General features: G+C 30.8%; 1 protein-coding gene and 1 long non-coding RNA gene across 4 annotated transcripts; one reads left to right on the top strand and one right to left on the bottom strand.

Annotated features, from left to right (window-relative positions):
- Nucleotides 1-491: 491 nt before the first annotated feature.
- On the bottom strand, nt 492-22,421 carry alc (5'-AMP-activated protein kinase subunit beta-1). The gene is made up of 3 exons (XM_087167522.1): nt 13,782-22,421; nt 3,722-3,854; nt 492-773 (listed from the first exon to the last, which is right to left on the bottom strand). Exon 1 carries the CDS (start codon nt 22,173-22,175, stop codon nt 21,393-21,395), a length of 783 nt encoding a protein of 260 aa, XP_087023648.1. The 5' UTR covers nt 22,176-22,421; the 3' UTR covers nt 492-773; nt 3,722-3,854; nt 13,782-21,392.
- A 204-nt stretch (nt 22,422-22,625) lies between these two features.
- Nucleotides 22,626-26,689, top strand: LOC147806961 (uncharacterized). 3 transcript variants are annotated; one of them, XR_015435408.1, is made up of 4 exons: nt 22,626-23,007; nt 23,262-23,467; nt 24,882-25,310; nt 25,728-26,689. It is a non-coding gene; the product is annotated as an uncharacterized LOC147806961 (long non-coding RNA). The 3 variants fall into 3 exon arrangements; XR_015435406.1 differs by lacking the exon at nt 24,882-25,310; XR_015435407.1 differs by lacking the exon at nt 25,728-26,689 and having other exon boundaries at nt 24,882-25,661.
- The last annotated feature ends 369 nt before the right edge of the window (nt 26,690-27,058 follow it).

Below are 27,058 nucleotides of genomic sequence, written 5' to 3'. Positions count from 1 at the left end.
TGCTAATAATTCCAATGATAATTTTAAATGTAAGGATAATCGATGACAACGACTATTTGCCTTTACCATTCTTGTTTCTCTACCATTTAGTTTTTATTTTTATTTTATTCATGTTTTTCATGTTATTTTGTGTATATATATATATATATATATATATATATATATATATATATATATATATATATATATATATATATATATATATATATATATATATATATAGTCATGTTGTTTAAAATAAAATAATATATGCCAGCCAATGCCTTATTCCCCCCCCCCCCCCTATGCACCTGCATCTTCACTAAGTATTTTGTTTAATGAAAGTACGTTTTTTGTGTTTGATTTCGTCACTAAATAATTGAGGTAAGTCCTAGAAAGTGAAGATCTGATGATTAGATCAAAAGTTATTCCGAGTAGTCTGTTGTTTTTTTTTTTTTCGTTTTTTCTGCGCACTGTGCAACGCCAGAGATTAAATAAAATAAAACTCCGGGTTCTTTAATTGAAACTTTATTTTTAGTTGCATAAATATATGAATTAAATCACATCCTTCAGTACTCTAATTTCTTTTTGTACGTACACATAAAGAAGAGAATTGTACTGCTCACATCTGATTGTAGTCTGCTTGTCGTATTATTCCAGTATTGTTGCACGAAACAAAAGGATTCTTAACTGGTGATAAAATGCCAAAAATCTGACCAAGAGCATGCGTCTCCTGGTTATCACAAGCATTTTTTCGCTGGGCTTCCAAGCATTCAAAAATTTTGCTGATCAACCTAAGAATAAAAATCAAAGAATACATTAAAAATTACACTATGCAAGAAAATGGTAGAAGTTTTGTTTATTAGCGTCACCAATCATCCTGGATTTTTCTTTCTAAGGAAACTAGCATTATCTAACTATAAATAAAGATGGTGCATTTGGCCGGAAAATAAAGTGGTAGTATCTAGTTTTCCCTCATCCGTTTCCATATTGTTTTGGTTGCCATCAACATAAAATTAATAAAAGTTATATAGGTAACGGTTTTCTACCCCTAATTTAAAAGTATTTTCTTGTACTGCTATTATTACGCTTTTGACTTAAGAGTTTAAAACTAAAAGAATTAAGATTAATTATTTCTCCAGGAGATTAATTTCTAAGAGATTAATTTTTTTATTATTGTTATAACGTAATTCAGCTCTACATTTTAAGATTATTTTATTTAAAAAGGAGTCCAATTTTATTAACTCTTTTACAATTATTATTTTTTGTGCAAATAACTTAAATATTTTTTTTAATGGCAGGCACTTGGGATGTATTGTCCCATTGGCCAATAGTGCCAAAACTTCTACTCTCTTTTCGCTACCCACTGGGCACCTACGTCGGTGGAGCAGCGTCTCCCACGTCACATAACCACAAACCCGTTTATAGGGCGGGTCACATTCACACAATCACACATAAGAGAAAGGACATAGAACACAGAGAGAAAGAACCATCCATGCCCTGAGCGCATGGAACACAGAGAGAAAGAATCATCCATGCCCTGAGCGGGATTCGAACCCGCAACCATCGGCTCCGCAGTCAGGCACGCTAACCACTCGGCCACCTGGTCCGCATAACTTTAATATATTGTTATAAATTACCGTTATAGAGATTAGTTCAATGATTTAGAACTTAACTGTTAGCTTCATGCACAATGTGATGCAAACATTAGGTTTTAACATATCCGCCCGGATGGTAAGCGAAAATATTAAATTAGGATTATAAACTCCCCAAATTTGTTAGAACAATATAATTTTATATAAGATTATAAAAATATAAATGTTATTTTATAAAATGATTACTTTGAAAAAATTCTTCCGTTCACCAATAGAACTAAATATTTAAAACACTAATAGAGAATAATATTTGGACGTTAGAAGTGGAAGCATAAACGTAAGCAAACAGAACTCTTTTCAGTTCATATAAGTTAGAAGAATAATTTCAACTTCTGTGAAAAAGAAAACTGTTTTCTGCAAAGAAACAACAATTATTGCGAAGTAATCATCGGGGTTGTTGAACGGTAGCGAACAGGGGGGGGGGGTTCCCCTAAGTATGTTTATAAAAGTGCTTTATTTTGTATTTTGTGAACACAATTTAAAATAGCAACGAAAATACTTTCGGCCAAAAAAAAAATTGTGTTTGGTTCACAACGATATTTACAAACAGCTGGTTTTCTATTATTTTCATCCGACTTACATAGAGATTCAACAAAATGCATTCGACTAATATAACTTCCATTGGAAACATGATTTAAAAAAAAAAAAAATTGAACGAAAGGGCGAGCAAAAAATTGCTTAACCGTTTGGATTTATTACATCATTAATCAAAAAATATAAAGGAAATCTGGTAGGAAAAATTAAAATTTAAATATCAATCTTCTTAAAACATTTTCTCCAACATTTTAAGTCATCCAAGAAATTTTATAGCATAACTCTTTAGGGCTGTTCTGTAAACACTCTTTTGTTAAACAAAAATTTGCAAATTTCTTTTAACTGATGAGTGTTCGTTCTAGGCAAAGTTTATTTCGTGCCTTTTTAATGAAAATTATTTCCAATTTTTAATTTTGAAAATGGCATAAAATATCAATTTCGGAAAAAAATCACATTTTGTTGAAAAAAAAAGGCGTTTTTGATCTAATTTTCCTTACTGAAAAGTTACTCTACCACTGTATGGTTTGAGGTTATAAAAACATGCGAAAATTAAAAATTCTTCATCGCGTTCAATGATTTTTTTTATCTTGATGGAAAATTTTCACCAAATTGGCAACTTTAAAAAAAAAAAAACATATAAATATATTTTTTTCAAATATTGAAAATACTTGTCTGTTCAAGTGTTCAGTCGACCCTTTTCAGTAAAATCGTATGCACAGCTTCGAGCTCACTCAAATTGATTTTTATTTATTTATATTTTTAATTTTCATTGATGAAAAAAAAGCAAAAACATCCTTAAATAATTTCTCCTTATAAGAACTATTTAATAGAACTCAAAACTGTTCCTCTCGCCGCTAATTGCCTTTCATTCATCATTGTCATCTTTAAAGTCAATAGTTTCTCTGTAGCAAGAAACATTCTATTAAAAAAATGTATAATTATTGCAGTTTTAAATAAGAACCTTTTTGTCAACAGTTAATCGTAACAAAATGTACCATAATACTCGGATTTGAAAAATAACAATCCGGTTTACAAAGAAAAAACATTTACCTGAGAAACACAAATTGTGTGTCACGAAGAAATAAATGATATGTAATTTTACTCGTTAATGAGACTTATAGGGCCGGGATAGCCTGGTTGGTAGGGCATTGGGCCCATGTGCAAGTGGTCGTGGATTCGATCCCTGCCGGCCGAAGACTCTCCATGTAGTAAATGGTTACTGACGCACGTTAAATCTGTCGAGTCTTAAAGTCCTTCATGTTCCCATAACAAATCGATACCTCTGGGGGTACTGAATTGGAGATAGATCGTTCTCTGATTCAGGTCAAAATTACGATCTTTGGATGAATGAAGGGATGTATGAATTGGTCCACCCTATACTAAGCTCAATTTTACCACTCCGTTTTGCTTACAACTATCAGCTGACTCCATAGGCCACATGTGTGGGCATCAGAGATCTTCTTCTTGAAGTTCAAGTACCCAAATAAATTGTAATATTAATCTTTCGTTATGGATTAAACATTTATTATAATTTAAATGAAAGTATTACTCACGAACATCTTATGTCCATACGATGGAACCTGTTAAGTGCTTCCTCTCCAGTATCATGCAATTTGACATCCACGTTTTTATAACAATTTTGGAACGATTGGAAATCATCTTTAACACATTGGTAGCCGCAGTGAGCTGAAATTCATTAAAAAAATCATTCATTAATACATTTATAACAAGAAAAAACTATTTAAAAGTAAATAGAACGTTCACATAAAAAAGTCATAAATAAAAGATTTTGAATTTTTACTAATAAAAGTAGTACATATTAAGGGCCCACGTGAGCCCCTGTAAATTACCCAAATATCAAAAGTATGCGCCAATTTTCAAAAGTCTTCGTCAAATGCAAATCTTAACAATTTTTTATGATTAATTTCTTCCCATAGAAAACTATTTTACGGTAGTTTGTTTCAGGCTTATATTATTTGGATCCCATTCTAATTGGTTATGCGGCTCATCTACCGAAAATTAATGTAATAGAATGAAAAATACTGATTTGTTTAAAAAAAAATTCTTTCGATTTTGATTTTACCACATTTGGCGAACTGGTGAATGCTTAGGCGGGCCCTGCATATTAGTCCAGCTAATATAGCAAAACAAAGTTTATTTTTTCGGTATAATTAACTACGCTCTCCCAACAGAAGGCTTTAGCCTTTCTAAATACTAATATAAAAACTCCTCATTTTTCTCTGTACGAATGTTTTTTTTTTGGGGGGGGGGGATCAAGTTGATTTGGGGGATAATTGAATTTCAGTCCTTGCGACCAAGTTTAGCAATGTAATTCCTTGAATCTAATGAGACCAAATTACAAGCTATAGGATAATAGTTTGGAATTTTATGTTGACTTTATTTATCACAAGTGCCGTGTTTGACAAAAGCATTATTAATACACTTTTGATATTGCTATATCACGGCTATCTATACAGACGTTGTGAATATTTTATTACTGAATCGAATGAATGAAATTCGAGTAAAAAAAGAAAAAGAATTTTAAAATAAAAGTTTAAATGTTCAAGTCAGAAATAATGCTTTTCATACACAACAGGTGATGCAACTTCTGAGCTGTTAGCTGTTAACTAAAAAATACATAAGAAACAATACCTCACTTGTCTAGTTAGCAGATGTTTAAATAAGTAGAAGCCAAACATTGTACCCTTCGTACGTAGAAACATTATAACTTTTAGCCATTAGTCCTATTGACTCAAACTTTTGCCTTATTCAATTCTGAGTAAATAGTTTTAATCGGGAACGATGGAGTTTACGGATTTGGGCACCATTTCTTCACCTCAAAAAAGAAGATATAAATGATGCCTGAAAACACAGCGGAAAGCATATGGTTATTTTCAGGCAACATTTATGAGAACATAACAAAGCTTTTTAACCTTGTGTGTAGGTTATTGACTTCCGGAAAGAAAGCATCCTTTTACTGGAAAATATCGAGAGGGGTAGCGCAAAGAGAATATATACACTACCCTACAATAATGGAAAAGATACTTTCAGTTTTTAATTTTTCAAAATTTCTCACGAAATACTTAGAGGACTAATTTCTAACTTTAGAAATGTTTATTTCGTGCAATTTTTCATACTTTGCAATAAAGTTTAAAGCTTTCAACGATTTCGGGGACCGACAATAAATTACGAAAGAAAACAAGTATTTTTGTGCACCCTTTGACAGAAAATCAAGCAATAAACTTGTAATTTGATATAAATGCATACAATTTCTTAAGCTTAACTTAAAAAATTATGGAAATATGAATTACGATTTTGTCGTAATTTTTTTTTCTTTCAATCTATATTATATAAAACGCTAATACGTACGTATGTATGTATGTATGTATCAATAAAACCGATGATATTTCTTTTCTCGCGCTGGCAACAGTTTTCATTTTTAATTGATTGGATTCGGCGCGCAACAGCACGTAGTGAGCATCATATGGCTAATCCATGTTATATAAAACGCTAATACGTTTTAATTGATAGGCTTCGGCGCGCAAGAGCACGTAGTGAGCAAAATTAAGGTTTAGAATTGCTTCGGAGAAATTTGAATTGTTAACAATGACTTAAACAAAAAGTTTTATTTTAACTGATAAATACTATATTATAATTTGAACTTTTTCTATGACTATACTCATTTTCTTACTCTTTGTTTTTTATACATTTTATATTTTTGTGATAAAATAAAGAACTTATAGTTGTTCTGCTTCTGAACACTGATGAATACGCAAAATGATGGGCTTCATCAACAATCAAAAATATATACATTTATTTTACAAATTCCATATTAGGGTGGCGCCATTCAGAGAATTAAAAATACAAAATTATCTTTAGCGAAGCCGATGCTTTACATCCGGCGTTCAGTGGCAGACTACTATTTCATATTGTTTTACAAGGCTTTAGCCCTTTTGTGGGAAAGACTTTAAAACAAAACTTACAACAGTTACTTTTCTCAACAACTGAAATTTAGAATAGTGTGATTAAGAAACATATGTTAACTGTTTGCAATTTCAAATTAATATTGAAATGTACAGGTTTAGAATTTTCTACAGTGAAAAGTATTCGGAACTTCAGTGTTCAAAAAAGTATACAAAAGCTAGACGTTAAGAACGTATCCAATGAGCGAGTAAAACGAGCATCGGATTGCGAAGCAATCCGAAATGAACTGCGAAAGCAGTTCCGGGGGTTGGCGAGCACCAGCGAGCAGGGGGCGAAGCCTCCTAGTATAACTTTAAAAGTCTTTGTCACTTCTATTATTGTAGGGTAGTGTAAATCTATAACACCACAGATGTATAACAGGATTTCTCAGTCAAAATGCTTTTTATATGTTTGAAATTTATAGTTGTAAATGTTGCTATTTATAAGCATAGATGGCAGTACTTTTACTTTCGTTACTTGTACCGCCGGAACAAGTAAAAAGTACGTACTTTTACTTGTACTTCGTTACTTTTTAAATTTAGTACTTTTACTTGTACTTTCGTTACTTTTTTAGGGAAAAAGTACAAGTATTTGTAACGGAAATATCGAACGAAATCGTTACTTTTTTTCTAAAACTCGGTAAGCTTTCTAAAAAAAAAAATATTAAATTGAAAAAAAATGCTTATGTTTTCTTTTTAATTAATAAAATTAATGTGCAATATACATGCATTCACAGCTAACTTCGTGTTTAAATACCTTCTGTTTCAACTTATACTGCATATTCAATTATTTTTTACTAGCTCAAAGATCACAAAGCTATCTGAAACCCTGTGTTTGCTTTGTTTACGTTTGTGCTTTTGAAACGCGTCTCTAAAGAGTAAAACAATCTTAAATCAATGGTAATTTAAATAAATAAAAATAATAAACTAAAAATTAAAATCAATAGATAAAATTTCTTTTTCGTGCAAATCCATAAAAAGTTTGAAATTAAAACTATATTTGATTTTAAAATTATATGATACGATTATATTATAAAATTATATTATAATATTCTTTCGAATTTAAAAAAAAATTTAAATCCATAACTTTCAAAATTAAAAATAATTAAATAAATGACAACAATTTGGCAAAAACTTTAAAGAGCATAAGAATATTATTCAATAAAATTTTAGGTTACTTTGAATTTTCGATTTCCTAGAAATGTACTTTTAAATCGTTACTTTTTTTGCTTAGTACTTGTACTTTTACTTGTACTTTTTACTCGTTACTTTTTAAAATATGAACTTTTTACTTTTTACTCGTTACTTTTTTTAAAAATACTTGTACTTTTACTCGTTACTTTTTAAAAGTAACGTTGCCATATATGTTTATAAGTACTCGTAAAAAAACTGCGAAGAATAAAATAATTATTGCTTGACGTTTCTGAATTAAAAATTTTTTTTTACATAATATTATTTAAGATTTAATTAGCTTCTAAAAGTATTTGTAAATATTCAGTTAATAGTTTGCAGCGGCTGCTGTTTTTAAGCCAATTTCAAGCTAAACGCCGAAATGTGGCAAACTTACGTCGCCAGTTGGCGATAAGGACAATCACGATTGCAGACCTAACTGCACCTGTTTTTTCTTCTCAGTTCGGTCTGTGACGACGCCTGTGTATATTACTGGGACAACCTGTCCGCCACGATGTTTAATCTGGAATTAACTAACTTGTAACCTTAATTGTTATCCTTTTATTAAATTTATTATTATTTAATTATGGCTGGCATTCTGTTAATTGTTTCTATTCTTCAATCAACTTAATTATTCATTATATGTTTTTATTTTAGGAGTCGCGTTAACTTCCACGTGTCTCCTCACTGGTGACCCGGCTTTGAATCTATGCAATCTTTCTAAATTTATGCGAAGACCAGCTTAAATTTTTAATAACTTTTGCTCCTTTAGAACTAAATTTAAAATTTAGCGTTATTTTTTGAAATTCTTTTTTATTTACAAACTTGTGATCGCAAGGAGATATGGATGGATGGACACATGGATATTTTAAGGGTATGTTATCGAATTTCTGTTGTCTTTTTGTGATTGGTCTTTTCAAAATTACTGTTGCTTTAATATGTTTAAATTAATGTATTAATTTAACTTACTGCTAGTATCTTTGATTTAAACTTACTGTTAGTATTGATCTACGGCATGTACGGAGTCTGCTATCATACTGCATTATCTTCCGAAATGTTTGAAAATCACTTTCATTTGCAATAATTATTTAAACCTTTTTACCATTTTTAGTAAATGTATTTGCATTATTTTCGAGTTTAATTTGATCTTTGCGCTTATCACTACATCATACAAATTGTTTAATTTTATTTGCTGCCCTAACACTTTAAAATAATGCCGAATGTGGTGGAGCAGGTTAATGATGCAGATAATGCTGCACGTTCTTCAAATGCATCTCAGGTCTCCCATCTTTCAGTAAAAATTCCCCCGTTATGGAAATCAAAAATTAAACTATGGTTTATTCAGGTAGAGAGTAATTTTGAGCTAGCTAAAATCACTAATGATTTAACGAAATATAATTACCTCGTTTCATCAATAGATCCTGAAACTTTATCCTCAGTGTCCGATATTTTATTTGCGCCACCTGCTGCGGATAGATACAACACTTTGAAAGACCGGTTAATAGCCGAATTCTCTGCTTCGGAAAACGAACAAATTCGCCAATTAATTTCTGAATTGCATCTTGGAGACGTTAAGCCGTCCCATTTATTGAGAAAAATGCGCGAATTAGGGGGTAAAAGCGTCAACGATGATTTTTTGAAAACTTTATGGTTTCAGAGACTGCCTCAAGAAATTCAAACAATCTTATCAATTAGCTCTGAATCTTTGGACAATTTAGCCAAAATGGCTGACAAAATTTCAGAAGTCCGTACGACTCCGACAGAAACTGGCGTATTTGCTATTGGGCAACACACTACGGAAAGCTCACAGCGCAATCCTCCGTCTGAAATAAGCGTTTTGCGAAACGAGATAGCTTCGTTGAGTGTAGAAGTTAAGAGATTATCTCGCGAGCGTAGTAGAGATCAGTCTCGATCACGATATAACAAATCTCCCCACCGACATCAAACTCCTTCAAGATCGCGAGGCGACCCAAAATTTTGCTTTTACCATAACAGATTTGGCGCTCGTGCAAAACATTGTAGAGAGCCTTGTTCTTATAATCAAACTAAAAATCCGGAAAACTAGATTCGGCTATCGAAAAACAAGTGTCTGCGACTGCAATCCCGATAGCCAAAAACTCATGTCGCCTTTATGTTTACGACAAACGTTCTCATTTAAAATTTTTAGTTGATTCGGGATCCGATGTATCTTGTATCCCCGCGCCTAAGGTATCTAAAAAATTAAGACCTGAGCCTTTGGAATTATACGCTGCAAATAACACGAAAATTAAAACTTTTGGCTCAAAATTAATCAATGTTGATCTGGGTATTCGACGAAATTTTAAATGGCATTTTTTAATTGCAACTATTCCAACACCCATTATAGGTGCTGATTTTTTAGAGAATTTTGGCCTCTTAGTTGATTTAAAACGTCGAAAACTTGTTGACAGTGTAACTAAGTTAGAAATACAGGGTATGTTTGCCCAACCTAAACCTATTAGTTCAATTAAACTCATCTCCGGAGAATCGGAGTATCATAAAATGTTAAAAGAATTCCCAGATTTAACTAAATTGTCATTAAAACTAAAAGATTCTAACCATAGTACTGTGCATTATATAGAAACCACCGGACCGCCCGTTCATTGTAAGCCTAGGCGATTAAACCCTAGATTATACGAATCCGTTAAAAAAGAATTCCAATTCATGATGGAGCAGGGAATTTGTCGACCATCCAAGTCACCGTGGTCTTCTCCGCTCCACGTGGTTCCGAAAAGTTCCGGTAGTATTCGTGTTGTAGGAGATTATCGCAGATTAAATGCGTGTACAACTCCGGATCGTTACCCAATCCCGCACATACAGGACTTTTCAAACTCTCTCTATGGTGCGAAAATTTTCTCAAAACTCGATATTGTGAGAGCATATTTTCATATACCAGTGCACCCGGAACATGTACAGAAAACCGCGGTATGTACACCATTTGGCCTTTTTGAGTTTCCCTATCTGAACTTCGGTCTTTGTGGAGCAGCTCAAACGTTCCAAAGATTTATGAATGAAATTCTTGGTGATTTTTCCTTTTGCTACGTTTATCTCGACGATATTTTAATTTTTAGTGAAACTGAAGAAAAGCATAGAAAACACGTACGTTTGGTTTTTGATCGTTTGAACAAGTATGGATTAACTATACAAACTTCCAAATGTGTTTTCGGTGTACCTGAAATTTCATTTTTAGGACACCTTATTTCTCAAGATGGTACAAAACCATTACCCGACAAAATCAAACCAATTTTAAATTATCCCCAACCTCAAACCGTTAATGAACTTCAAAGATTTCTAGGAATTTTAAATTTTTTCCGTAGATTTTTACCGAATATAGCACAAAATCAAATACATTTGACGGCGTATTTAAAAGGAGCCAAAAAGAAAGACAAAACGAAACTTGAATGGACAGATCAAGCTAATAATGATTTTAAACAGTGTAAGGAATTAATTGCAAACGCTGTGCTGTTGTCGCACCCTAAACCGAATGCCAAATTAATTTTACACGTGGATGCGTCGGATTTCGCAATAGGAGGGGCTTTAGCGCAAATAGTTAACAATGATGCACAACCACTTGCTTTTTTCTCTCGAAAACTTTCCCCAGCTGAAAAGATTTATAGCGCATACGATAGAGAATTATTGGCAGCTTATGCGGCAATCAAACATTTCAGACATATGCTTGAAGCGCGAGAATTTTCTCTTTTCACAGATCATAAGCCTCTAACTTTTGCATTCCGAAAGCGCTCTGATAATTGCTCTCCGCGACAAGCGAGACAATTAGATTACATATCTCAGTTTACGACCGATATTCATCATATAAAAGGATCAGATAATGTTTTGGCAGACGCACTATCGAGAATCGAAGCAATATCTATGCCCAACACAATCGACTATAACGAAATTGCACAGGCACAAACAACCGACGAGGAACTAAATGATTTATTGACAAATTCCGACGTCTTAAAATTTAAAGCAATAACCTTGCCTGATTGTGGTAAATCAATTTATTGTGATTTATCAACTGGCACAGCCCGGCCATACATTCCTGAAATATTTCGTAAAAAAGTTTTTACTACTTTACATAATTTATCCCATCCTGGGATTCGCGCTTCCTCAAAATTGATGCGATCTAGATTTGTTTGGCCGTCCATACGTAAAGATTGTGCAGAATGGGCTAGACAATGTGTCCCATGCCAAAGATCAAAAGTAACTCGCCACACAAAATCTGCAGTAAGTAATTTTTTAGACCAGTCACAAAGATTCGAACATGTACACCTGGATCTTGTGGGTCCTCTTCCACCATCCAACGGGAATTACTATTGTTTAACTATGATCGACAGATTTACTCGGTGGCCAGAGGCTGTCCCTATTCCTGACATAACTGCACACACAGTTGCAAAGACCTTTTTTACTCATTGGATTTCCAGATTTGGCTGTCCTGTCCGTGTTACTACTGACCAAGGCAGGCAGTTCGAGAGCTCACTTTTCGTGGCCCTGTCACAACTCCTAGGCATCAAACGCATCAGGACTTCTCCGTATCATCCTCAGGGAAATGGCTTAATCGAGGAGTTTCATCGTCCACTAAAGGCAGCCCTGAAGGCCTATAATACCGAGCAGTGGTCTTCAGCTCTACCTACATTGCTACTAGGTTTCCGTGCAGTCTTTAAAGAGGATCTAGGAGCCACAACTGCCGAATTGGTCTATGGAAGACCTCTCAGACTACCTGGCGAACTCTTCGTTCCGTCACCGACCAGTGCTTCCCAAAATCAACTCATCCTGGACTTGCAATCCCACTTCGAAAATGTGAGACCAGCCCCGATGTCTCGTCATGGACACAGAACAATATTTGTTCATCCCCATTTAAAGGACTGCTCACATGTATTTGTCAGACACGACGCTGTTAGAAAGCCACTCCAAGCTCCGTACGATGGTCCGTATAGAGTTCTGCAAAGAAGTGACAAACTTTTCGACATCGAACTTAAGGGGAAAAAGTATACCATTTCCATAGACAGGCTTAAACCAGCTTTCCTGCCCAAAGAGACTAATCAACATACTTATCCTTCTCCAGTCGAGTCGATTGAATCAACCGTTCCTGCAAAAAACTCAGAGACAGTGAAACCGATTGATCCAGCCAACACAACTCGTACCGGTAGAACAATTCGTAGACCTCAACGGTATGTCCATTTTTAACCGTTACACTGCGGAGGGAGTATGCAGCGGCTGCTGTTTTTAAGCCAATTTCAAGCTAAACGCCGAAATGTGGCAAACTTACGTCGCCAGTTGGCGATAAGGACAATCACGATTGCAGACCTAACTGCACCTGTTTTTTCTTCTCAGTTCGGTCTGTGACGACGCCTGTGTATATTACTGGGACAACCTGTCCGCCACGATGTTTAATCTGGAATTAACTAACTTGTAACCTTAATTGTTATCCTTTTATTAAATTTATTATTATTTAATTATGGCTGGCATTCTGTTAATTGTTTCTATTCTTCAATCAACTTAATTATTCATTATATGTTTTTATTTTAGGAGTCGCGTTAACTTCCACGTGTCTCCTCAAGTTTAACTTCACGTTTCACAGAGTTCAGAAGCAAGATTTGGTTGTGAGAATTTGACCGTGCATAAAGTAATTGATCCCAATTAGTACTCCCTTTACTTGTTGGTGTTTATAGTCATTCTTTCGGGACAGTTCTAAAATGGCATCATAATTTCAGGCTTCGTCCTGCCTTCTTCAATAGTGATTCATCAGATTTACAACTTAACTAGACATCAAGTTCTAGTTCACAAAGTGAACTAATTTTCCCAGTGATAAAATTTATTCATAGACATTAATAATTTTTTATTCAGGTATCAGTTTTACCAATAATTATTGGCGTAGTTCCGAATTTGTTGTGTGTCCAGAAACTATTTTAATATTTATTTGCTCATTAACTTTTTTAATGCGAAGAAAATGTAGTTTTTTGACAATATAATTTCCTTCCAAATAAAATTTGCATTTGACCACTTTAATCAAGCATGATCTGACTTTTTACATAGGTGTTCAATTTTTGAAGGGGACGAAATTAAAATACATGGTTACAATTCTTCTCAAAACCTCACAAAAAAAAAAAAAATTATTTCATTTTTTTTAATATCCCTAAAATGAGTTTTTTTATATTTATTTGTTCTTAACATTGTTAAATTGAAATCGATAATGATTCACGAAAAACTGTTTTTTTAGTTTGTCTGAAATATTAGGGGGGGGGGACTTTATTGAAATTTTTAACTATTGAGAGAGACACATACCCACCGTACACAGACAACGCCAAATTTTCTTATAGTTGGATGCGACTAAACTTAATTTTTATGCTAACGCAATTTACATGTTCTAGAAAATATCTCTATCATACATCGCTGCCCTATATTTCAATCTGAAAAGATAAAAACTACAGTTAGACAAAAATAAGAATTTTAGTTTCCTTACCAATCGCTGAAATTCCGAGAAAAATAAAGCACTGGACAATAATTTTTCCACACATTTTGAAACAAACTCGATGGACGTGTAACTACAATCAATGTTTACTTCTTATTTTAGAATTTTATGGTCTTATGATCACACCTTTCGAACAGAAAAATGGCACGTCTGTATAAATAAAAAAACACTACACTTGGTTTTATTAGTCTCATAGAGTGTCAAAGTCAATTAAGGTATGAGGGAATTTGAAAATAATAAAAATATCATGATGACGATAATAATAACAATGATACAGTAAAATTCTAGTTCAAACTTAAAGTTTGAAAAAAAAAATTTTATTCCTTGATCAGTTTAATTTTAAACTAAGTTTTCTCCTAATAATTCCAGTATTAACTACTTTTTTTAAATTCAAGGATAGCAAAATGACATTTTCCCCCCAGTTATTAGCCACAATATTAGCTCAATTTCCCCGTCACATTTTAATATACAGTACAGAACCCGTTATCCGGAAATCAGAAAACCGGAAAACCAAAAAACCGGAACGAAATTCGGTAAATTTTCCCGCCATTTCTTTAAAAAAATAATGTTTTTTCCTCATAAGATTTTAGGATTTTTCTTTCTTTTTTGAAAGATGTTTACCTTACCATTATTTTGGAAATAATCATTAGTGTATTACTTCATCGTTTTTTCTTCTTTTTAAGATTATTTCCAAATATTATTTTTTTAGTTGGGTTTAACAATAAAAAAAACGGCTTTTTGTAGCGATCCAGAAAACCGGAAAAATCAGTTATCCGGAATAGCGATGGTCCCGATCGTTCCGGATAATCGGTTCCCTACTGTAATAAATAATTTCAACATACTGGAATAACACAATAACAAATTTTTAGTTCAGGAGTAGCTTATGAGTTTTGGACTATGGGTTCTCTACATAAGTCTTTTCGATTGACCAAGTATAAACATTTTACTCGGATTTTTAACATTATGTCTGTGGTATGCAGTACTTTTCCATAATTATTTTTGATTACATTCTTCAACGATTTCACTGCATAAAAATTTTCATGCAATTCTAAAGGGAAAAAAAGAAGAAGAATTCGATTGCACTCGCCTGATATCATCAATTGAAAAGAGTAAAAAGTAGAAAAAATACAATAAAAGAAATTTCAACAAAAATACACATGGTTCAAAAATATGCATAATAAATAAGGCTGCTTATATTTGAGAAAGCACAGGATATGAGAAGAAAAAATTGAGTAAAATATTTCACTATATTTATAACTTAGTTTAAAATTCTGAAGGAAAAAAAATTCCCACAAAAAAGTTTTTCAAAATACTTATAGTGACGAAAAAAAATTAATTCCTGGTTATAAAAGAATTCAAGAAAACTTCCAGTATATTTTACTATCCTCTGCAAAACATAAACCACTCATTTTAATAAACATAAAAACACTAGTTGAAATAGACATAAAACATCAAATGATTCGCCTTTTTCAAATCTAGACCTCATATACATTAGTTCAAAAAAACTTTTATAATTAAGACCTACAATTCAATTTTGTGCAAGAAAATAATAAAACTTGGATACAAAGCTGAGTCTGTAAACTATTTAAAAACTTAAAAAAAGAAAAAAAAAATTAAGCCTTATAAAAATTGTTTAATAGTTCGTTTGTTTTTTTAAAAATTATTATAGGATATTTTCAAGTGGAAGATAGAAAAAAAAAATACAAAATCTAAACCTAAAATTTCTTAATAGATTTTGATTGGCTGCATTTTAGAAAATTCTTTATTGTATGAGTGCTTCAGAGAGGGAATTTATTCCATTTGGAAACCATTAGTAACTCATTCTAAGAATTTCCAATCAAAGGTTATTGGGGAATTGAAAACGCTTCTCTAAAAAACTGTGAAAATTGAGTAAAAAATAAACCTGAACTGTAAATGCATCAACCAATTTAACAAGAAAAAAAACAATTAAGATACTAATTTAAAAAGAAAAAAATATTGGATCTTTCTTTTTTCTGTTAGATGAATATTAAACTTTGAACATAATTTATTTAATTATTACAATTGTTGTATATTTGTTCTGTTTTCCTTCAATGTTAACCATCACAATTTTATTAAATTTAAACAAATTTTAGAGCAATGCCTTATTTCTTATTATATATTCATCTACCCATCATAATGATTTAGTTAAAATGGTTTAAAGATTAATTTTCTCAGCATATCCTTCTCAAAAAGCAGACATCTTTTCTAAGCGAGCAATTTTTCGGTTGAGGGGGTGTTCGCTTTAACAAGATCTCTCTCTATATTTAATCCCAGATTCAAATGCATTTGTTACACAGAATGCACAAAATATGTTTATAAATCTCAGATTAAAAATAAAATACTTTTAAGAAAAAAAATAAGGAACGCATTTTCAAAAAAATGTTTGTTAATAAAATTTTATAAACATAATTTCTTTTTCTAAATTTATTAAAAAAAAAAATATTACTAATGTTTCATGTCTCCTTCTCTTGCAAAACCTAAGTCATTTCACAGACTTAGCTATATTTCATATAAATACAATAGAAAGGAAATTTTTTTTTAAAATTCCTTACAAAATGTAAAAAAAAAAATAGCAGCTAAAAACTACTATTAAAAATGAGTCTTGCCAGTTTTATTGAATTCTAATATGAATAGGTAATATTTAGATATTAAATAATTTAACAAACCACAATAATTTTCAACAAACATTTTTTTTTGTACAGGAGGTTGTACTTTATCTCAGCTAACATGGTTCAATATAAAGTAGAAAAATCGGAAATACTACACACTATGAACAAAAATTAAGAAAAAAAAATTTATTACACATCATTAATTGCTGAAAGTAACAATAATAAACTATTTTATAATCAATATCAAAGTAACTAAATGCAAAAAATTTCAATATAATTAAAAATTGTCAACATAACCCATAAAAATTTAAACACCATCAGTTTTTATAGAGAGCAGAAACAAATCACTATATTTTTTATGTTTTTCACATACATGATCCAAAACAAAAATATAGTAAAAATAAAAAATATATATAGAATTTTTTTAAATAAATTATCAGCAAAACAAATTAGACTTTACATTTGCTATAAATTGACACTTGTTGACAGACAAGACAAGATTGCTGGAATTAAGAAATGCACACTTCTAGAAAAACTCATTTTTATTTTATTTTTACAATATCTACAAAGTCAAAAAATATGGAATTAAACAAATTTAAATTGATATATTTTTAATATACATAATTTTCTTCATAATAACATGAAACCTCCAAGTATTGAGCATCTAACCAGGCGAGTTTATATTCAATTTTCTCTAATAAGCATAAAGTAGAACAACTACCTAAACTACACTATTTCTAAATTGTACTAAACTACATAGGGAAATAACTGATTTTTATAGATATACATTATATATAAAGTTTGTTAAGAATTTATCCTATATTTGATTTAGTTGATTTAAATCTTGTAATGAGTTGCTTAATACTTTCAACAGCTGAATTTTCAAGAAATATCAAATTAAAAAAGTAACAAAAAAAGGTTCACAATTGTTTGAAATGTGCTAAAAATTCACATCTTTCAAATAGAGTTTAAGGATAAGTGAAGAGAAAAAAAAAAAAAAAACCTTAATGTTTCCTTTAGAATAAAATAAAAAAATATTAAATACATTTATAAACATATGAATATTGATTTGAATCCTCTTGTGCAACTAATCAATAAAATAAAATTATTTACACTCGTTCAATGATTATTCTCCCAATGAAAACCTATCATTTACACTATGTTAAATATAGTCATCCTTATTGAAAGACATAAACATGAAATCAACATAATCATGACAAAAAATAGGAAATCAACATAGGAAAATTCATTAATTTAACTGCAAATTTAAAATTAAAAAAAATTAACAATATAGAAAGTTGAAATAATGATGAAAAATATCATTTATTGTTATTGGAATGAAAAATAATAATGAATAATATAAAGGAAAAATAGTATTTTTTAAAATATTATAGCAAATAACTAAATCTTGAACATCAATAAAAAATCATTAAATACGAAAAACTGCAACAAATGTGTATCTTACTAAGTATTGAATTTTCGATAAATATAAATTGTGTCTTACAAATTATTGAGACCTGGAGAAAAAACCGCATAAATTTCAACTGTTCACAAAATCACTGAATTTTTATTTTTTTTGGAAAATATTTTTATTTACCAGATAAAATTATTTCTACAGTTCCCAAGCAACTTAACCTTCTTTTAATTCTAAGAACATTTTTGGAAACCTTCTTGACCTAGGTAAGGTTGTTAAAATCTTATTGGAATATTAGAAAAATTTTAGTTAATAAAGAAGAAGAAAAATTTATTTTTCCAAATTAAATTTTTTTTTTTAAAGTTGTTTTCCAGGTCACCCACACAATTTTCAAAAATTATAGCATGTTTGTCACATAATTTTCAATTCTTCTGGTCCTAAAAATGAATATTACAAAAACTACAAAACGCAATAAAATTATCTTATACTGTAATGAAATTTTTAATTAATAATATTTTGTTACATTGATTTAAAGAAATATATATAGAAATATCGGAGAAAAATTGTTCACTTTTAATTGAAGCTTGATAAACAAATGGCACACTACAATCAACAAAGAAATGTAAGGTGTAGCAATTTGTTTAAAATAAGCTTTTAAAAAAATTCACTTTGCATCAAGGATGCACCACCATTCTGTAGGTGGATAGTGGACAAAAAAACTGAGAAATACAATTTTGATATGCAATATAACATAAAGGTGCAACAAGCAAAAAAATGCTTTAAGAATTTGAATGCAAACAAATGAATTACAAATGTAAACCTGGTGTGTTTATACTTGGCTGCAGATCATGAAATGTGTCTAAATATTAAATGTAAATAAATTGAAACAAAAATAGAAATACAATTACAAAACAAATAAGATAATTTATTCAATTAATTAGACAGGGTGCGTAGCCAAATCTTTGAATCAAAAATAAGCACTTTTCAAAAACTTTTCAAGCACTTTACAAAAATTTTCAAGCACTCAAAAAATTCATATTCAATCAATGATATTATTGAAAAACAAAAACTTTCTATAAACAGTTTTAGCGTTAAAAAAACCCCAAAAAGAAACGGGCGTAAATCGAAACAATCAGTTCTTTCTCACATCACCGAGTGAATTCAACTTGACCCTGAACTCAGAACAAAAGTACCCTTACCCCCTACGTCAAAAAAAGTGTTAGAAGTAAAATAAAATAAACAAGAATAAAATTAAAATAAATTAAAAAAGAAAAACTTTTTATAAGGATCTGATATTCTATATCCGAACTGGAGCACTCGGGTTTCGGTTTCAAGTGTGTGCGCATGGGCAAGTCATAACGTGGGTACAACATGAAGTCCGTGTGAATTATAACGTAGCAAACTCCCCATTTTTCGTTAAATGCATGGGATCCACCAGATATCACTGAAGGGAAGGAAAAAAATTATTCGGAAAAAAGCACTTTTTAAAAACGCCAACTGAAAAAAACACCTTTAAAAGCTTTTAAAAACAGAATCCCCCAAAAAGCACCTTTAAGTACTTTTCACAAACGCTACGCACCCTGATTAGAAAATTAGATCCTAAAACTTTTAGATACATAAAACTGAAAACTTTCATTTACAATAAAGTGTTAACTACAGAATTATTAGGTAAATACCAATTTATAACTGAAGCTATAAATACAGTATTGGATAAATGAGAGGTTGTCATTGGAATTTTTTTTCTTTTTAATTCACTTTATTAGATTTTGGAAATTTTCATTTCAATATATTTGTATTAATGCATAACAAATTAAAATTCATCACAAACACTAAATCCTCTATCTTAAACAAATATTTAAACACATCACTAGTTTACTGTAACAAAACAGGGATGAAAGAAAGAAAAGAAGAGATTTTTCTGCTACTTTGTATTTTTCCCCCCATATTTTCATTTTCAATGGCTAAGTCAAAAGATTTTTAGTTAGACGGTCGCATGTTGTACATCACTGGTTCTCATCAAGTCTTACATAGCCATATGCTAATTAACTAACTAAAAGTTTTAGACTTCAAAATCACATAAAACTTCTTAATTTTTTTATGAATGTGATGACATTTTGATACTCTTTAATTGTCCACAGATAGAAAATTGACATGGTAATTTCACTGAAGAGGAAGAAACTTCTAAAGAGTAAGCAAGGCTCGAAATCAGCGTACGTCATTAATCCTGAACCATGAAAATTTGACTCAGAAAATAACTAATGGTGATGTCCCAGACCAGAAATTGATTTTCAGAAATAGTATGCTGTTTCAATTTAAAATAATCTGTCTCTAAATTCAGTTTGCTCCAAGCTTCAACTAAGTATTAATCCTCAACTTTAACAAGAATTACATAATTTAACAATTCTCAATACATTTTAAAATTTAGCTTTTCTTTAAGACAGTAAAACATTGAATGCCTAAAAACCCAATTTTGCATTTCATTACTAATTAGTATTATTTATTAAGTTTTTTGGTGTACAAATAAAATACAAATAGTGATTAAAAAAGTTGTGTACTGTAACATACATATAATAAGCAATGCATAACATTTATAAAATACAAAGTAAAATCTTTTTCAAAAGATTTAAGTTATGATTAAAATAAGAAATAAGCACAGTAAGATATTTTGTTGAAACGTCTGTATACTAGATATGTACAAATGTTCAATAATACGATCTTTCACAAAAATGTGTTTAGTTTCATTCTAAATTATGAAAGCAAAGAATACATTTTCATCACTAAACTCACAATTTTAAAGAAAATATTTATTGAATATAATAAATTAAGCATATAATACAGTTGTGAGATTGATATTATATGCTGTATTCAGATGAGCTAAAATGGTACTTTTCTATTTCGCCGAACGCAGGTGATCATATCGCAAACTTACTGAGTGGAAGTGAATACAACTGTTTTTTAATTTTAAATTTTTAAGTGATTTTTTTTTTAAATATATAAAAATATAGATAAAATAGTTTAAATTACTTGCGCTGACAAAATGGAAAAGTACCACTTAAACTTTGAATTACATATTTGAATTTGTTTAACACAAATTTGAAATTACTATAATTCATAAACTTAGTCATAATATTTGTAAGAATAATTGGTACTTTTTCATTAGACACAAGTTGACAAAATGTTGAAAATGGCATAGGCTTCCCCACCAACTCATTTATTTTTATACTACTTATTTTTCTAAACACTAGACAAAATGAATGCTCACAAAATTATGTAAAATAAAGGTAAAAGAAATTTTTAAAAAAAAAGTAGTTGAATGTCCTTGTTTCCGGCTAATCGTTAAGTACCGAATATAATCTAAAAAGATAGCAATCGGGCACAATTAAAACTATTTGTGAAAATATTACTACGCACATTTGCTGTTTACATTTAGGAAAATAGTATACATATCTTTCACTAGAATAATTCAAACAAAACATGACAAATGTGCCATTAAGAGCAGCATTCAAATAAACTCTAGATAAGCTACAAAATAAAATGAGTCTCAATGCAAATCTCGACTTAAATTGGCTTATACAACAAAGTAGTAACATATTTCTTCTTGTAACGATGTGTTGCACTCAAAACAACAACACCATCTTTTATAGAAAGTGCATAGAGGTGATTCAGCATCACATGGTTAGGTTCTGGCAAAAGATTTGGTTCGCAAGCCATCATAACATCCTTGTTTAATATCACTTGCAACAAGTGCGGGGGTAAGACAGGTGGTCGAACCGTCTTTTCATTTGGCTTAGGCTGAGGGATCTCCTGAGAATAAGATCCCGGCGGAGATCCTGTATAGGTAGATCCAATACTGTCTGCCGCGAGAGCTTCAAATACCAAGAAATCAGACTTTTTAACAGATATGGTGTTATTTTTCGATCCAACATCATTATCTACAGTAGGTTCACTTGGATTATGCTGCCATTGGCCATCCACTTTGAACTTGTATTGATGTTCTCCTTCGGGTATTTCTAATATTAGGGCAAAATCTCCTTGACTTTGAACCATAGGTATGGGTTTCCAATCAGAGAATGAACCACTGATCATCACATCTTTACCACCACCAGCCCATTTGAAAACAGTTGGTAAAAGTTTTTCACCAGGCCTATTCATTTCATCTGATTTATCTCTGGATAAATTAGAAAAATCATCATAATCATCCAGTGACGATTGGTAACCAAACTTTTCCTTCCTGTTTCCAGCACTAAATTCGAACACCTTACCTTCTTTGCAAGAGGGGGGTGGTCCTTCGTTGTCTGATGAATAAGCTCTATCACGTTTCGTAGAGCTTGTTGTACCCATTTTCGAATTTTACGAGTACGAAACAAATGAACCAGGTATTGAAAAATAACGCTTAATTTTTATCATAAATTTGTAGCTGAATGACCTTTTATTATAGATAGCTATATTAAACTTCTGTTTGATTTCAGTTAAAAGTATCTGAAAGTAAGGCTTAAATGTGGGAATAATATTTATATTTTCACTTCGACGTACAAGCTTCCAAAATCACAACAAACAATTCAGCCATAAAAGCAGCGTGTTGCCAGATTTAAAACATAAGAATATTTCAATGCATTTCAAGTATTAAAAAAATTATATTGTCGTAATTTGTAGTGACTTAATAAGAAAAAATCTTTTCTTCCCTTTTTTATAAATATCTTTTTTGATTAAAAAGATTCATTTTTTGTTTTTCAAAAATCATTGTTTTTTAGATGGCATCATAATAAATATCATGATGATGTAAGGGAAAACAAAACGGAGTGTCTATTGCACCGATTATCGGCGCAGTAAAATTCATTTTGCTATCTTACCGATCAAATTTTTAACCAATCATAGAGCGTATCTGTCCACGTGACTCTCCGATTTTTTTTTCAAAAATAATTTAGCTCTGTTTATCGTAGTCAAGGCAGCTACAATTTTTGTAGCATCTTGATTTTCTTCATATGAAGAATAACAAATAGCCATTCATGAATTTGAAAAAGAAAAAAGGACGATCTTCTGGAAGAGAGAAGCGAAAACTTTACAAAATGCTTCAAAGAAATTTAAAAAATTTGATAAGGCTCCGCTGGAATTGAAATACTCATGGTGGAAGAATTCATTAAAAAAAATGTACAGATAACAGTCGCCAATCCAAGTAAGTAAATTTTGTATTGTTTAATTAATTTTTAAAATGTGTTATTTAAAATGTGTTAATTGATTAGCAACATCGTTCCTGATGTCACCATGTCAATAGTCACTATACACCTTGTAAAGAACAATTTAACACTCTTGTTTTATATGTTCTCTGACCTGCTATCTATTATTTTATATTGTGTCTGCAAGCCCTTATAGAGTTTAGTTTATACATTTTTTATACGTAGTTTGTTTAAAAAATTTTTTATTTTCCAGAACCTTTACTCAAAATTGACCAGCTGCTGTCTCCAGATAAACAATTTTTGCAGATAAAATCAATGAATGAGGATCATGACCATGTCCTCTCCGAATCTTTGTTCCGTTCTTCGCCTAAAGAAAGCCTGATACCTGTTGAGCACCAAGAGAAAGTTCACAAATATGTGAATCTCCAAGTATCTATATTTCTGTTCCATTTCATATAGGTAAAAATTTTTCCTACATTTACTCTAATTATCTCCATTTTCTATCATAATATTGTTTGTATAGTTAAGAAATTATTTTGTTACTCAGAGTGATTTACACTGACTTACGTGTGAATATTATAATATCTATTTGAACTTATTGTTGTTGCTCAAACTGTTGTTAATGGAGATTTCTGTATCGTGATCTGCGACAGAGTAATCGCAAAGTCCAGGAAACTTCCGGGCAGTGACCCGCGAGAAACTAAAAGAAATGTCATAGAAAGGGACTGACTCGTAATGTATAACTTGTAGTTACCCCTAGGCAATTATCTACATATATTTTTTAAAAAATTTGCAAGTTTAAAATCTGTTTGGCACCTTGGCAATTGTAGTTGCTTCGCCAGATCACAATACGAAATATCCCCTGTTTTTTTACCTTGCCATAATGTCAAATGTATTTTAGTTATATATAAGAGCATAGTAAATTTTCATATGCAGTCCTTGCTTTAAATTTTATGTATCCATAAAATATGGTTAGAAGCAAAGACACATAGAAAATTCAAATTCTGAATTTGTTTTTGGCCAAGTAAAATAAGATTTGAGGCAAATTTAATGTTTGTGTTCTAAAAATAAATTCAATGAAATACTTGTAAGTAAAGCAAGTACATTGACTTTAGTTATGCAAACTGTTATGACAATATAATTTTTTTAATAATTTAATGCATATAATAGTATTATATTAGTAAACAATTTGTTTCCGATTGAGGAAGAATATATTCGGAGTGTTATTATTATAAATAGTGATTTTGTGCTGACATTTAATATAATTCATATCTCTTTAAATATCTTTATTCACTTTAAATTATGACATAGTATTTTTTATGATAATGATCTTTTTTTTATAAGTTTTACTGTGTAAATATTTTTATTTAAATAGTATTGTAAAAGCTTAAAAATAGAAATAAATCCAAAAAGTTAATATAAAATGCATATAACAAAATTAAAAGGAGTTTAAATAACGCATCATCACCAACTCACTAATACATATACAGTGATACCTCGAGATACGAGTTTAATTCATTCCCTAACCTTGCTCGTATCTCAAAGCAATTTTGCCCATTGAAATGCCATTAATCCGTTCCGTCCCCAAAAATGCTACCCTCAATTGTTTTTGTTGTGTGTTTTTGAATAAGAAAAATGTATTTATAAATGACAAGTACTATATTAAAACATAATAAAAGAGAATGCAAAGCAGAAAAAACTGCTTTTATAAAGTGTACATGCATATTTGTATTTTGGTTACTTAAATGCAACTTACACACAACTTAAATGCTACTATATGCTTAATTTTAGTCACTGCTTTTCTCTTCACTGGTCTTTGCTTTTTTAGCCAGATTTAAAAACTGTCCAAGGAGGCTTGTTTCTTCCTTTTCAGAATGCTGGAGAAATGAGTTAGGCAAGTCTCATTAAATAGCTCCGATGTACTACCAGTTTCAACTTTTTCAGGGTGTTTCTTTTCCACGAACTGTGAAATTCTCTTCCACATTCCCAAGAATTCTTTTATCTCATTTGTAGAGATAACCTCCTCCACCTCTGGTTCTTCCTCGAATCCAATTTCTTGCAGTACGCCCGAATGCTCACCCATCACCAGGTCCATGGATTTTCTCAGAGGCACAATCTCCTCCTCCGCTGGCACTTCGAGTTCGAATCCTTCGAAGCTACGGACTTAGCCGACAGCACAATTTTCGGCTATAGACTTCGAGGCTCGGTGGGTGAACGGGAGCATTGTCGAGGACGAGAAGGGCTTGCAAGGCCATTCCTCGTATCTCAAATAACTCGTATGTAAGGGCATTCGTATCTCAAGGTACCACTGTATTTGAATCTTTTTTATTGTTAAAGACACAATTTTTAACTCTAACATTATAAAATATAACTGCAACAATAATGTGAAAGGAACAAGTATATTAATCTTGCATTAAAACAATTTCAATTTGGTCAGATTTATTATTTTCCCTTCCTTAGCTTTTCTAACTGCACAATTTAGCAAATGAGATTACAATACACAATTTAGCAATTCTTTCTAAAATTAAAAAAAAATTTCCTTTTTGTTTTGTTTTGCATATTTAAAAAAAATCACTCATTAAATGGCCCAAAAATAAATTCTATTATTTATGCCGGGTTCCCATCGTCCTTAAAAACTACTTTATTTTTATTTTAGCAATTTTTATCTTCTGCAATGATTTCTTTTATCTAGCTTTTTTTTTTCTTAAAATATTTTTAGGTTTAACGACAAAAGTTGTTGGTTTGAAGAGGAAGAAAGGTAATAGGCCCACTCCTTTTACAAGAAAAGCAGTTTTGGAGGGAAAAAAATATGCTTATGAACTGCTTTGTAAATGAGACATTATCGAAGACCATAAATAAAGGCATTTTGAAGAAGAAGCTGCTATAGAATGTGGTATAGAGAAGGTTTCTTCTTGTATGGAATCATGTGTTGAAATTAATGAAGTGAAGCTGTTCTTTACTTCTGATGGGTGGCTATTGGTTAAAAATGTGATTTTACAAAATCGAGAATGATGACATGGGAATGTTATTCATGCAAACAAGATTGCGGTATGGTGATACTATTTTGTGCGACTCTTATTCGCAGTGGTATCACTATTCCTGTGTCGGCCCTCTGCAGCCTCCAGAGCAAAAGTATTGTTCAAAATCTAAACTTTTTAGACTTTTTTTTTAGCTTATTTTAATTTTCTTCCTGTGAGATATATTTTGAATAGATATTTGTCATGTGTAAGCCAATTTTGAATAAATATTTGTCATGTGTAAGCCAACTTTATATTTTTTTTAATTCTGAAACAAACTTTATTTCTTAATTAGTAATTTTTATTGCTTTTTTTTTAAAAAAAAATATTTGTTTAACCATTGTCAAATTTCAAGTGAATGTCCACATAAAAACTCATCATTTACCTTTCATTATTAATTTCTGATGGACTTCAATGACATAAATTTTCCCACCAAGTTGTTAAATAATTAAGTTTCTAGGTATAGGTGTTACCTATTTTGATAGAATAGTACTTTACTTTCAATAAATTTGCATTCAGTATGTTCCTTTTAACTGTAATTTATGTAGTATATGTTTCTTTCAACTTTGTGATTGCTTGCTTCTAATCCTAATTGTATAAATTTATATTTAGTTTTTTAAATCTGCTACATTTTTGTCCAATAAAAGTTTAGTTTCTTCCTGCATTTGTGTTTGATGAAATTTTGATAATATACAAGGTTTTGTATTCATAGAAATGTTTCGAGAATAAATTTTTAAAAAATCTACTCCTTTCTTTCCTACACTTAATCTTTAAATATTGATTATAAAATTCCTATTTATCAACTTCCTCTGTTTTATGAAGATTTTACTTTGAAAATTATCTTTTATATTTGATTCTTAATTTAAATAAGTGGAACTTAAAAAATTTTAACCTCCACAACATATGTATAATATCAAACATATGTAGTACCAAACATGGTATTACTTTGATACAGGCACTGAAAAAATTAAATCGTATTTAATTAATTTTAAATCTTAAATGACAATACAAATAAATCTGAGTTACTTAAGAT

This window comes from Parasteatoda tepidariorum, chromosome 7 (genome assembly GCF_982258835.1).
Source record: "Parasteatoda tepidariorum strain Cologne lab strain chromosome 7, Ptep-v5.0, whole genome shotgun sequence".
NCBI lineage: Eukaryota > Metazoa > Arthropoda > Arachnida > Araneae > Theridiidae > Parasteatoda > Parasteatoda tepidariorum.
Note: the sequence above shows the minus strand (reverse complement) of the source record. Positions and strands in the feature narration are given on the sequence as shown.

Excerpts from the sequence above, each read along its gene's own strand:
- alc (XM_087167522.1), bottom strand. The coding sequence starts at position 22,175 with ATGGGTACAACAAGCTCTACGAAACGTGATAGAGCTTATTCATCAGAC.